Raw genomic sequence first — 12,461 nt, 5'->3', positions numbered from 1 at the left:
TCCCTGCTGTTCACCGCATGTTGTTGGGCTCCATCATCACGGCACTTGCCTCCCGTCCGGAACATTTGATGACAATGGCCAGGGTGCGGCTCGTCCGTATTTGGTGTTGTCCAGTGTCTGTGACGTCGTTGCTCCCGCGGAGCCGGTCCTCGCGTCCGACAGGACCCGACCCGTGCAGGGTAACCTTGGAATCAAGGCAATCCGGCGCCTCCTACACCTCGTGCGCATCGTGATTCTCGCCATCATCACTGATCCGTTCCCTTCGACTCTTCTCCCTGTGACGACCTCTCGCATCAAACCTCTCTTCATCGGCGATACGCCTCTGTGCTCGATGCCCTGCGCCCGGTGGCTGGCGTCTACGTTCAAACACCTCCCTCGTCGACACTACGATCCCACATTGACATCACTGATTCGTATCCTCAAGAAACACAACCTCAGGAATATTGCCCCGATGCATGCATCCATCGTGCCATCCCGTCTAAGCGAGTGCGCGCATTCTGTCGTCATTGTCCACCGTCATCCGAGACCCCTAAAAGCGTGCAAAAAATGAAACTCGCGTTCTAGACCACGTCCGAACTATGCATGACGTAGGAGATCAGCAAAACAATGAAAGTGTCAATCCAAAGTCGACCAGCCTCGCAGCTGCCCTTGCGACCACCATGCCCCCAACGTCGAACCACCCCGACTGAGGCCATCGTCGCGACCATCGTCGTTGGGGCGTTCGCCCGCTGCCCGTCTCCCGACGCCTCAGCCTCGACCTCTGTCCCCATTCCATTTGACCATGTCTCTCCAACTCTGACCTCGTTTGGCCATGACCATGCTTGACACCAGATTCAAAGTCCCTATCCTCATTCTTGACAAGACGTAAAGTGAATCTGATTCATGAAACTCTTCCGACGCCTTGTGCCCATCGCCCAACCCATCCAAAATTGAACAAGCCAACTTGCTGCGACTCCTCCAAATCCATCCCACCAGTGCCATGTCCAAACCGTCTATCAAAGCATTCTAGATTCTCCCAGTACCAATGGAACCTCTCTCTACACTGCCCCTTTTCAACTGACAAACACCCTCTAGGAGTCTACAGCAGTGCCGCCGCAACAGCAAAGCTCGCCAAGCTGCCCACTGCCAGACCAGCAACCAGACACAGCCCCATAAACGCTCCAGCAGCCTCCCTCTCGTGCACGTCGACCCATTCTGGCGCTCCCATCATACATGTACTGCCAATAAAGCCATTGGTCACGCCGAAGCCCATCTGCACCACGATGAGGTAGAAAAAGTCGCTCTTGACGGCGGCCCCTGCGCCTCCAACATTGCAGAGCAAGTACAACGGGACAAAGACGATGCGAGCCACCGAAAGGCCAAAGACGGTGCGAGGCCTGGACGTCAGCGACAGCGCCGGCACGGCTGGCAGGATCCGGCCAAGCAGGTCGCCAATGTTCCAGAACAAAAAGGCGAGCGGGATGAACGACGCCGGCTGCAGCAGTCGCGGCGCTGAGTCTGTCGGCCGCACGCTGCGGATCTCTTGCGTAAAGACGGGGAACACCATGGTGACGGCAAAGTCGAGAAAGACGGCGGCCGCCAGCCAGAAGAGCTTGCGCAAGAGCGTGAGGAGCGGAACCGTCTCGCGCAGGGACGCCGTCGACGAGCGCATGTCTTCGATGCTGTCGGCCATGCGCCTGGCGGGCGAGCGACCCCGTTGACGGGATACCAGGTAGGAGAAGGCGACAAGGGTGATGGCCGAGACAAAGGTTGCAGTCATGAAGTATGCAAAGGCTGACTTGCCAGATTCGCGCTCGACTTCACCTTCAGTGACCCCAGGACCTTCCGGGATGGACATGACGGAAATGATTTGCGCGGCCGGGGGCAGCACGCCCGCAACACCTTGGCCCGTCATGATGGCCTGCGTATATTCCTCGCGGCCAAATCCCGAAACGTAGGCAAAGATGCCGTTGCCGCACAGGGAGCTCGCAAACGAAGCAGCCGTGACCATGATGACCATAAATGCAAAGTACCCCTTGGCAGAGATGTCAAGAAAGTGTCGCGTAGAAATGGCCAACAAGGTGAATGTGACTACGTTGATGATGAGCGCGGCTCCAATGCGTTTGGGATACGAGGCTTTAGCCTGCATCTTTGCTAGCAGCAGCATCGAGCCCAAGTTGACGACGGTCGAGACAGAGAGCTGCGTCGACTGAAAGGTGTGCAATATCTTTTCGTTGGACTTGAAGCGGCTCTGGAAGTACGGTCCGGCAGCCAGAAACATGTTCCTGCGCAATCGTCAGATGTAGATCCAGGAATAGTCTTTGGTGAGGACATTAATACCATGCCCAGAGCATTGCTACCCCCAGAAGGAGGAATATCAAGTATTCCAGCCATGTGAATGACTTCTTCTCGTCGTCCTCCTCCAACCGCTCTCCATCCTGGGCGACGGAGCCACCCTCAAGCGGCTCATACGCTTGCTCTTCCTGTCTAAACAACTTGCGCATGCGATCCATTGTGAGGTGGTAGATAGAACGCAGGTCTTGGGCGATTGCGGGCAGAGGGGGCGGGGAAGCGGTCCGAATGCGCCCTTAACGTCGACTCGTCGATGTACGTCACCGGAGAGGCGAACAGAGGCCTTGTTGGAGGTAGCGGTTACCTCCAGGTTGGTTGGAGCATAGGTGCGCAGGAGATGAGAGATCTTTCAACCAGGACGCGTCGGCATGTTGTTACGGGCTGGCGTTGCTCGTGTGATGGGAGTGTCGAGGTCACGATGGGCTGCTTCAGGGTCCCACGGCGCATGCCCGGAGATAAGGCACGGGCCAATCAGCATCGACTATTTCATCACAACACAACGGAAGGTCGACTCCTCTTTCAACATCAACTCCTTAGATTGAGCGCAGAATCTTTTGATTTCAAAAACAGTGCAATAAGAATATTGTGGTGATTTCCTTGTCTCTAATGCCATTCTGCCCCCAGGTGCTGCATTCCTCGAGCCTATTCCGCCAACAGCTGCCATATGCCAAATCCTTGATCCGTCCCAAACACCCAAACGCCTGACCAAATGCTCATCACGCCTCGTCTAGCGGGCCCTTAGGAACGGATGCGCCTCCGTATTGAACACCCACTCATCCAAGCTGACCAGGTCAGGCTCGCTAAAAAGCAAATAGTAGTACTTGAGCGTCTCGGCCGTCCAAAAGCTCTCGCAAGAATCCACCTGCCCCGGGTTCGCGGGGTCTGCCACGTTGTTGATGGCAGCGTTGCCAATGTCCGTCGTCGTGTAGTTGACGACCGACTTGAACATGTTCCAGCCCTTGTCCTGCAGGGTCTGGTCACCGCTGATTCTGTACATGATGAAGACGGATTCAATGGCCTCGGGACGCAGCATGTAGCGTGCGTCGGTGTAGGCCGTGAATCCAGGAGGGAGATGCTGGCTTTCAATGTAGTCCTTGATGACCTGCTGGTCCTTCTTGCCCGTGCGCTCCCCGACGGACTCGTACCAGCGTGTTTGGTTCCACTTGCAGTCGTCGTCTCCAGGTTGACCACATGGAACAACTTGCAGAATCTCCGGCATGATTCCAGTGGGCGTCGACTCATACGCCCAGATGCAGCCATCAGTCAGCGCGCGGGCAACTTGAAGGTCTTGAGACCTGTTGAATATCTTTGCTGCGATTCCAACCATACCGCCCGCAAAGCACGTCAGATGCTGGCCCTCGGGCTCGAGAGTCACCTTGGTGCCTGCGACGTATCGAATGGTCCCCGAGAACAAAAGGTCCAGGTTCTTCGGATTCAGAGGCCGGAAAAACATATGCTTCTTGGCAGCCTCGATGGCGTCGATAAACATCCTCTTGTACTGCTCCACGACGCCGCCAAGGAGCAAGTACTCTTTGGGCAGATATTCGTACAGCGAGTCGGCCATGGCGCCAAAGGTGAATGACCGGTCGTACGTCAGACTCTTTTTCCTCGGGTTGACGCTAATGGGCCAGAGTCCTCTGACCTTGGTGTCATCTTGCTGCGCCTCAAACTCGTCCGTAATCCGGGCAATGGCATCGTAGTACTTCGGGTTGCCCGTGAGCTGGGAAAGGCGCGTGAATTCCATGCTCAAGGACCCAATCTCGGCCACAACCGCAGAGGTGCCAGCTTCTTGCGTCTCGCCGTTAACGCCCTTGCGCCTCCAGTCCCACCGTGTTATGGGGAACCGATTCGGGGTATCAAAGGCGCGATACAACATTTCACCCATTTCCGTCGCCTTTTGAAGCAGGATGGGGTATTTTCCCCCGCTCAGATCGTATGCAGACAAGAGACCTCCCAGATACCGAATGGTTGTCTCAAAAACATTCAGGTATCCCATGTCCGAGGTGGAAAAATCAATCCTCTTCAACGCCTTGACCGCCATTTCGAATTCGTCGTGCAGACCCATTATCCAGAGGGTATCGAGTGAATCAACCAGAGTTGCGCCCCAACCACCAAATGTGTTTTTAAATTGCCCAGACAAGGGAGCCAGCTCGTCCTGCAGCCAGGCATACTTTTTGTAACCTTCCCATGAGTGCACAAAGGTCTCCTTGACTATTGAAAGCCGCCTCTCTCTTTCAATTCGGTGCTCGGGCGTCTCGTCAGCAAAACGGTCGTACTGAATCTTTGGAATGGTTGTGGGCCTGGCCGTGGGCAGAGGGCGGTATGAAGTTACTGGAAACTTTTCGGTGACGGATCCCCAACGAATGGGCTGTTGAAGCTCGCGATCCGCGTATGAGCGCAAGGGTACCGGGCTCGGTGGCTCCCTCACGGATATGTTGGAAACATGGTAGAGAGTGAGAATGGCAAAGACGGCCGTGACAAGCAGCAAGGTAGACCTGCGGGGAGGCATGTTGAGCAGGTCAACTGTTCAGGTGGAGGAGCAGGGGCAGCAAAGAGGGAGCATAGGTAAGGACTGGAAAAAGCCAGGTTTAAGAAGAGTGATGGTGAGTGTCCAGGTAGGTCCAGGGTCGCGGCAGCAGGAGCTTGGCAGTTTTGGCCTGGCGTCGATGTAGGTTTGGACTTGAACCGGAGGTGGCGGAGCGGGCAGCTTGGCGGTAGTTGAGCGAAGGAATGCAGAACTAAGAGAAAAAGGAGAAATGGCGACGATGGCGTAGGAAAAGGCCCTGGTGTGGCATCCAGGAACGAGAGATGTAGAGAGAGCGTTGTTCAGGAGAAAGCAGGACAGGAGGCTGTGACGGAGCAAGCAACAAGGGTCGCGGGAAGCCTTGTACCCCCTGGACCAGACGGCAGCGATGGGCGCTGCCAGACATGATGATGACCGACCACGTTTATTCGTGTTGACGGTGTATAATGGTGGAGCATCCATCACCACCAGACGTCCTCAGCCGTCGAGTGGCTGCGGTGGATGCACTGGCTGATCCCCGCCAAGACGTCGGCGCCACCATCACGACCTCGACCACCGCACGCGCCGTATCGTGGGCTCCCCCACAGCACATGCTTGGGTTTCATCTTCCACTCCACCTACCCACGTCGCAGCTTCACCAATTCCCCCAAGTCATGTCTCAAGTCACTGCGTGCGCTGCTCCCTCAACTCCTCCGCCGCCTGTACCGCTCTGCTAACCCAACCTCCAGCATTTACTTCATCCCCGCCGGCCCCAGCGCCCCTGCGCTGTCCAGTCTCGTTGATCGCTTTATTCGCGCCTACGATCCCATCCCTTCTGGGCCTTTTCAACTGCACCACCGCCTCTTCCGCTCGACGCCCACCTCGCCCACAGACAAGTCTCCCCCAGCTCTGCAGCATGTCCTGTTCCTCGGTCACTACCCCGAGAGCGCCTTTGTACACATTGTCGGGCCCAGCTCTGTGCCTAATGGAGGCCAGATCGACTCCGCAGACCCCGATGGCACAATCATCGCAATCCCGCCTCCTCAAATGGAGCCATACAGCAACTTGCTTAATCTCAAGTTCGGCGCTTTGTGGATGTACAGAATGGGCTCCCAGCTCTCCGGAGGCACATCATACACAACGGGAGGCTATACCGTCCGGATGGGCGAGTTGAGAGAGATGCGCGGCCAATTGCTCACGCGGGGCATCATCATTTGTATTCAATCTGCCGGGAAACCGAAAGAGGATGCTTCAATAAAACCCGAGTCTGCTGGAGAAGAGCAGCAAATCTTGCAAGCCAAACAGGCGGCTGTGCGAGAAATCTGGTCGAAATTCGCGGTGTCTGGGGCCAAAGAAGTCATAACAACGCGCGAGGCCAGCAACAGCGAGAATCCTTCGTTCGACGAGGTCCAACTCTGGTGCGAGGTCCTGCACTTGCAAAAATGAGCAATGACGTCGCTACGAAGTCGCACTCGCGCCATTGATCAACGGCTCATGTCAGCATCTCCGACGACTTGTGCACCATTCTCCCAAGAAGCCTGAAGCGTGGATGAGACGCAAAATGGCCGATCTTTCATTCCCGTGTACTTCTGCATGTCTATTGTCAAGTTTGCCAACCTGAAACCAGGATAAAACGCGGCTATCAGATTGACGGCCTTCTATCCCCTCGGGATTGCGCTATGCCGCGGCACTGGTTCACGCATAAGCCGGCTTCAGGTGCGTTCGGCCTGCAATGGCACCTCTGAAGCTATGAATGGCATTCAGCCTGTCGAGGTAGGTTTGTGAGCACCTGGCAGCTTGTGCCTGAAGGCCCGCTTCCGCGCGGACGAGAACAATGTCAGACATGTATTAGTTTTGGCATCGACGCCGAAATCGACGGCCAAGCTGTCAGCCCGACAACCAGAAGTTAATACGGCCATCATGTTTCCAAACAATGAACCTTGTGCCAATGCCAAATCACTCAATGTACTTTGTGGTTCAAGTTGGCGCAGTTGGCTGAGTAAGATCAATGCGTCAACTCCGATGCCTAGGGCTCTGGCAGTCGAGGAAATATTGCCACCCTCTTCCTTATGCTGGCTCCTGAGTCCTGAATTCTTGGAGGTTTTTTCTGTAAGTCTGGTCTGCGTTTGCAACTCAGAGTAGCGATGTTTTTATTGTATCTTGTTCCTCGGTCAACGAACTACCTGTTTGGGTTGTCTCTAGCGGCTCTCTTCCCTCGATGAATCATTCTTTTCCCTTTCATTTCTCCTTCAAGACTTTTCCGGAAAGTAAAACGTCCCCTTCTCAAAAGCCGACACAATCTCCTCCTCAGGCCGTGTCCACTGTCCCAACTCGCTACTCTCGTCACTCTTGGTCATCAGCCATGATACCATGTTTCCCAACACTTCGCTGCCCGCAACATTCAGATGCGTATTGTCGTCATCGACGCGGTTGTACCGGTGCGCATTATCCTCGCCAATGGCGTTGAGATAAGCAATCGAAGCCTCGTTCAAGTCGAGCGCCAAGACGCTATTCTCCTGCGCTACCGCGAGCGTGGCGTCGCGCTGCTCTGCCAAGTCCTCCTTCACTTTGCCGCTACTGAAGCTGCGGCGCGACAGCGGGGTCACGAGGATCTGGGGCAGTGGCGGCGCCTGGTTAGCGGTGGCGTGGCGGCAGGGGCAGCAGATGATAGAAGACGACGCGGAAATGTCAGGGGGTTGCGGAAATGGGTCTGCTTACCGGGTTGCCGCCCGCGTCCTTGACTTCTTGGGCAAACTTTTTGAGGTTTGCAGAGTACTGCTCGAGCGTGACGCCGCTGTCATCTTTCTGATCGTTGTGGCCAAACTGCTTTCGCATCAGCCAACCAACCCAACCCGACCAACCGAAGAAACACATCCATCACCACTCCCCCGTCTCAAAACCTCAACATCAAAAGCATTCTCCACGCACCTGTATCGTCACCCAAACGCTCTTACTCCCTTTATTGCCCTTCACTTCCTCCAGCACCTCCGCCCAATCGCCATCGTCGCGAAAGCTTGCCGTCGTTGCGCCATTGTGTCCGTAGTTTTTCCCCGTCGCGCCGCCAGTCAGCGTCGTGTTCAGGAACCCGTCGCCCCAGCCGCCGCCAGACCCATAAGGTGACGCCGTCGTTGAGTCGCCGGCGAGCACGAAGTAGCCTGGGTTAGGGGAGGTGCCGGGGGAGAGCCTGGCTAGGTCGATTGGAGAGGCGTTGGCGAGGAAGGGAAGGAGGGTGAAGGGTAGGAGAGGCGATGGAATGTGCATGGTGGATTAAGAGTAAGCGGTGAGAAACAAAAGTGTCGTCGTCGTCTGTTGTCGCCGTGTTCCTTGGACTTGCTCTTCACCTCTTCTGTTTCCTTTTCTTTTCTTCCCTTTCTTTTCTTTTCCCCTGGTTCGTCTGATATTACTGCTCGCACAACGCAACAGGCCGTCTGCCTTTTCTTATGTATCCACACCACCGTGGTCTCCTGCCAGCTCTCAGACAAGGTCCTGATTTTCCTCGTGTCCGCTGACACCGCCTGTGCGCTCTCGCTCTTCAGCCGCCACACGGCGAGCCAAGACGTTGAGCGAGCGAGCGAGCAATCCCAACCTCCAGTCAGTTGGAGCAGCAGGCAAGCGAGTGAATCTGCAAAACGCCGCCCCACTTCCCCTGCCGTCGCAGGTTGCCCGGCGCTGTCGCAGGTGCTTCTTTTTTGGTTCGCTTAAATTCGAGGGAACAGCGAACTGTGCACGGACGAGATGCGGCGGTGGGCCTCGAGGACGAAAGATGGTGGTGATGATGTATTTGTCGATGGGATGACCAAAGACTCGCTTCGCTTTTGCTCCAGTTGCTGTCAACTTGTGCTGTACCTGCTGTTTCTGAATGCAACGAACGTGCAGGTAGGTACCTATGTATGTATACTACCGCCAACAGCAACGAGAAGAAGACTGTGCTGTCTGGCTGTCTTCAATCGTGGTATGTAAGCGCCGTCTCGGCACTCTATTCACACGAGAATTCGCTAACTACATACATGAATACATACACGGTAGACATGGACATGTGGTGCTTGCACCCCTGATCAGATTGACGGAAAAAATATCTACACGCACTCTCCGTGTGTCAGTCTGCAGCTTGAATGCCTAATACCAACGCAAAGGTGGCAGACAGCAGCACAGCCGCCGGCTGTTGTGCGTATTTATCCAGCGCGGCGGCATGGCGCTGCTAGAGGAGGAACTTGGTGGATGCACGGCCCGGCTAGGTACTTGCATATGGTTGCATCTCTGCGTGGCGGCGCATGATCAAATCGTTTCCGTCATATCACCTCCAATCACTTACTGGGCCAATTCATGGCCTGAATTAAGCATGTGTGTCTTCCACATGCGCCCGCGGTGCAATGACGGTGTAGACTGGACATGGGCGCGGGCCCGCGAGAAAAGGGAGAGCGCAGATATGCGGAGCGGAGAGAGATAGCCGAGCGATGCGCTTGCCTGAGGGAGCAATGGAGACGAGGGGAATTGCCGAGAGTGAGAAGGACTGTGGGTAGGGACACCGAAAGCAATGGTAGAAGGAAGGAAGGCGTTGAGATAAATAGCGAGGATGGCTGCGTCGAGACATATGTATCGCGGGTATAGAGATGTATACACGCTATGATTGTTGCGCTTCTACCCTTTGATATATTTTGGTATTCTCTAGATAGCGAGTAGAATGAGCTATGCTGACGAGATAGCATCTTGGCAATACCAGCTGCCATGCTGACCAAACGGGGCAAACGAACGAGAGGAAAAAAGAATGTATTGTACGCGGATAGCTATAGTGGCGGTCAGTTCAAGCATCTCAGCGTACCGTCACCTACATTGCGAAGGTTATCCGCCGTTCTCGCCGCACCTCAAACCCTGCCACACGTGGGGTCCTGTTTGCCCCTGCTACTAAAGCCCGAGAGTGTTCTTGTTCTGCTTTTGTTTGATGCGTGAGTGCTTATTTACTCGCCAAGAGCGTGATGACTTTTTAGTTGTCGGAATATTAACCACGCACGCAGTTGGGGATACGTTGCGCGCCAAATCATGCAAAAGAAGAATGAATCTACAACGACGGAGGGACACACGCGTACGCAGTGTTTACGTGACGACGAGAATTCCAAGGTTTGAAAGCTGGAAGCAAGTGATAACTAAAATTAAGAACTTGTAAATTTTACAGTCTAGAGTCATAATACCCCATGGAATGAGACGATTTGCTTGCGCTTTGTTTGCCTTTTGAGATGCTTTTTGTAGCCTTCTATTTTGTCTCGATGAGCAGTCTGTAGCGAGCATCCAATTCGAAAGACCCGTAACTCGTAGAAAAGTGCTGTGACAGTCTAGCCACGGAGCCCCAAGCCAGCAGTTGGCTGCATGAAAAAAGATGGATTTTGCTCAGTGCCTCGTTCCATTGACATTCTTGACACCCTGGCCCAGCTGGCTCGCCACGACGGTCGCCTCGCGGATAGCCCTGGCGACGTGGCCCCTGACGGCGCCCTCCTCCAGCGTCATCAAGCCGCCAATGGTGCAGCCGCCGGGCGTCGACACCTGGTCACGCAAGACAGCCGGGTGCTTGTTTTCCTCGAGCACCAAGCCCGTCGTGCCCCTCATAGTCTGGGCGGCCATGAGCTGGGCCTCCTTGCGGGGGATGCCCATGGCGACGGCGCCATCGGCCATGGCCTCGAGGACCAGCGCGACAAACGCCGGGCCGGAGCCGCACAGGGCGGTCGAAGCGTCCATCAGGTGCGGCGGCAGCAGCACGACGCGGCCGATGCGGTTGAATATCCACGTGACGAGGGCCGTCTGGTCGTCGCTGAGCGGCGGCGTGGGCTGCGAGATGACAGTCATGGACTGGCGGACGAGCGACGCCGTGTTGGGCATGACGCGGACGACGCGGCAGGCGGAGCCGTCTTGCGGAATGCCATCTGGATAAATGGCCTTTTCGATCTGCTCGACGCTGACGCCGGCGAGGATGGACATGATGAGCTTGCCGGCGAGGGCCTCCCGCATGCCCGGCTCCGAGAGGATGTCGTGGTAGATGTGCGGCTTGCAGGCCAGCAGGATGATGTCGGCTTTTTTGGCGCCGGATAGGTTGTCTTTGACGAAGACTTCCAGCGGCCGGTTGTATTTGCCCAGTGCGGATTGGATGGCGGCCGGGGCGCCCTCCCACGCATCACAGGCTACAAAGTTGGTGGGCAGGCGCTTGGGAATTACCTCATCCGTGCTGGTCGAGGTGGCGGTCGGGTTGCTGATGGCTCCCATGATGCCGCCCAGAATGGCATTTCCCATGGTCCCTATTCATGTTGTGTCAGTAATTGCCCGTGACCAAAAAGATGGTTGGAGAAAAACATGCCGCATCCCAGAACGGTGAGGGTAAGACCAGTGTCACTTTCGGTAGCCATGTTGACAAACTGGATTTGTGCAATTGACAGCAAGAATCTGGGGAAATGGAGATGTTTATGTACGCAGCGCAATGCTCCGATAGCGCAAAGTCGAGTTGATGTGGTGTTGACGTTTGGGGCGAGTCATAAGGCGTGGGGTTTTGGGGCCGACGCCAACCGGACCGCGACTCGCGCCAGCCAACTGCGCGCGCATCACCGTCCACGAAGCTTCGTCTTCTCCTCCGCCTTCTCGCCGCACCCTCTTCCTTCTCCACCCTCGTTCGCCATGGCGGACCCCTTTGAAGTGCGCATGCGCTTCACCAGTCAGCTGCAGCATCTCAATGCTTCCGTTACTTCGGCGCAAAAGGCTGCAAACTATGCGCTTAAGTACCGCGACATGGACGAGGATCTGCACTCGTGCATTTTGGAGCAGTTGGAACGGGTGAGCTTTTTTTGGTCTCGTTTCGGGTGCTGCTTGCTTACAAGGATCCAGAACAATATGAACAACCGGGCGAACATCATGTACTTCATCGAGCATCTTTGCGACCTGGCTATCCGCGAGAACCACCCCGAGTTCGTCCGTATGATGCAGCGAGACATGGTCCGAGTAGTAGACGCGGTGGCTCCGAGTGACGGGTCTGGCGCAGCAAACGTCAAAGTTGTCCGCAGGGTACGTTTCCCTCGAAATAATGCTTGGTCGAGCACTGATGGTCGGTAAGGTGCTTGCTGGGTTGGCGCAGAAGCAGGTGCTTCTCCCCCAAACAGTTTCCGAGCTCGAAGACAGCCTCAAGGAGCGCGATACCTCTGGTGCCCACGCCACGCTCTCCCCTTCGAACGGCGCACCCGGCAGCGGAAGGCACACACCTCGTGGAAACGGCGCTATACGGTTAGACAAGAGGCAGATTGAACAGAGAATCGAGGAAGACAGAGAGAGACACAAGAGACTGAGAGAAGTCATCTGGCAGGTTGATGCGGAGAATGATGCAGAGTATGAGAAGCTTTGGGAAGAAAGTAGCGATATTGGCGAGGACGACTTTACGGCGGCCGAGGAGGATGCGGCAGAGCGGAGGCAGGCCATTGCCCTGGACTCTTGAGTCTGGGAGTGGACGAACTTTTTAATCATGGCGTGGCGTACGGGTGTCACATTCTGGAGAAGACGGAAAATGCATGGCAGCGGCGTTCAGAGCGTGGGACCGCTCAGGTATTTTAGACTTGGAGAAATTCTAGCCAGGGCCCAAGATACCCACTGGCTATCGACC

General features: G+C 55.6%; 7 protein-coding genes across 7 annotated transcripts; 3 read left to right on the top strand and 4 right to left on the bottom strand.

The window, feature by feature from the left end:
* Positions 1 to 924: 924 nt before the first annotated feature.
* Positions 925 to 2,586, bottom strand: IWZ02DRAFT_305535 (nucleoside transporter-domain-containing protein). The gene is made up of 2 exons (XM_066763988.1): positions 2,320 to 2,586; positions 925 to 2,264 (listed from the first exon to the last, which is right to left on the bottom strand). Exons 1-2 carry the CDS (start codon positions 2,490 to 2,492, stop codon positions 1,079 to 1,081), a joined length of 1,359 nt encoding a protein of 452 aa, XP_066622047.1. The 5' UTR covers positions 2,493 to 2,586; the 3' UTR covers positions 925 to 1,078.
* Positions 2,587 to 2,846: 260 nt separating this feature from the next.
* On the bottom strand, positions 2,847 to 5,305 carry IWZ02DRAFT_305432 (class I alpha-mannosidase-like protein). The gene has a single exon (XM_066763986.1). The coding sequence runs from the start codon at positions 4,838 to 4,840 to the stop codon at positions 3,059 to 3,061; it is 1,782 nt and encodes a 593-aa protein (XP_066622046.1). The 5' UTR covers positions 4,841 to 5,305; the 3' UTR covers positions 2,847 to 3,058.
* Positions 5,306 to 5,508: 203 nt separating this feature from the next.
* IWZ02DRAFT_491751 (mediator complex, subunit Med20) lies at positions 5,509 to 6,280 on the top strand (the record flags this gene model as incomplete). The annotated part of the gene is made up of 2 exons (XM_066769770.1): positions 5,509 to 5,525; positions 5,584 to 6,280. 2 exons carry the CDS (start codon positions 5,509 to 5,511, stop codon positions 6,278 to 6,280), a joined length of 714 nt encoding a protein of 237 aa, XP_066622045.1.
* Positions 6,281 to 7,029: 749 nt separating this feature from the next.
* Positions 7,030 to 8,380, bottom strand: IWZ02DRAFT_305429 (putative esterase). Its single transcript, XM_066763985.1, has 3 exons — positions 7,763 to 8,380; positions 7,553 to 7,657; positions 7,030 to 7,446 (listed from the first exon to the last, which is right to left on the bottom strand). The coding sequence occupies exons 1-3, from the start codon at positions 8,093 to 8,095 to the stop codon at positions 7,084 to 7,086; spliced, it is 801 nt and encodes a 266-aa protein (XP_066622044.1). The 5' UTR covers positions 8,096 to 8,380; the 3' UTR covers positions 7,030 to 7,083.
* Positions 8,381 to 8,626: 246 nt separating this feature from the next.
* Positions 8,627 to 9,109, top strand: IWZ02DRAFT_434323 (uncharacterized protein; the record flags this gene model as incomplete). The annotated part of the gene is made up of 4 exons (XM_066766351.1): positions 8,627 to 8,722; positions 8,745 to 8,786; positions 8,861 to 8,925; positions 8,968 to 9,109. The coding sequence occupies 4 exons, from the start codon at positions 8,627 to 8,629 to the stop codon at positions 9,107 to 9,109; spliced, it is 345 nt and encodes a 114-aa protein (XP_066622043.1).
* A 612-nt stretch (positions 9,110 to 9,721) lies between these two features.
* On the bottom strand, positions 9,722 to 11,223 carry IWZ02DRAFT_521797 (pyrroline carboxylate reductase; the record flags this gene model as incomplete). Its single annotated transcript, XM_066770806.1, has 2 exons — positions 9,722 to 11,115; positions 11,175 to 11,223. The coding sequence occupies 2 exons, from the start codon at positions 11,221 to 11,223 to the stop codon at positions 10,217 to 10,219; spliced, it is 948 nt and encodes a 315-aa protein (XP_066622042.1). The 3' UTR covers positions 9,722 to 10,216.
* A 265-nt stretch (positions 11,224 to 11,488) lies between these two features.
* On the top strand, positions 11,489 to 12,296 carry IWZ02DRAFT_379749 (CTD kinase subunit gamma CTK3-domain-containing protein; the record flags this gene model as incomplete). The annotated part of the gene is made up of 3 exons (XM_066765060.1): positions 11,489 to 11,644; positions 11,696 to 11,872; positions 11,922 to 12,296. 3 exons carry the CDS (start codon positions 11,489 to 11,491, stop codon positions 12,294 to 12,296), a joined length of 708 nt encoding a protein of 235 aa, XP_066622041.1.
* Positions 12,297 to 12,461: the final 165 nt, after the last annotated feature.

The sequence above is a fragment of the Phyllosticta citriasiana genome (genome assembly GCF_038021145.1).
Source record: "Phyllosticta citriasiana strain CBS 120426 chromosome Unknown IWZ02scaffold_8, whole genome shotgun sequence".
In the NCBI taxonomy this organism is placed as follows: Eukaryota; Fungi; Ascomycota; class Dothideomycetes; order Botryosphaeriales; family Phyllostictaceae; genus Phyllosticta; species Phyllosticta citriasiana.
This window is presented reverse-complemented; position numbering and strand designations above follow the sequence as displayed.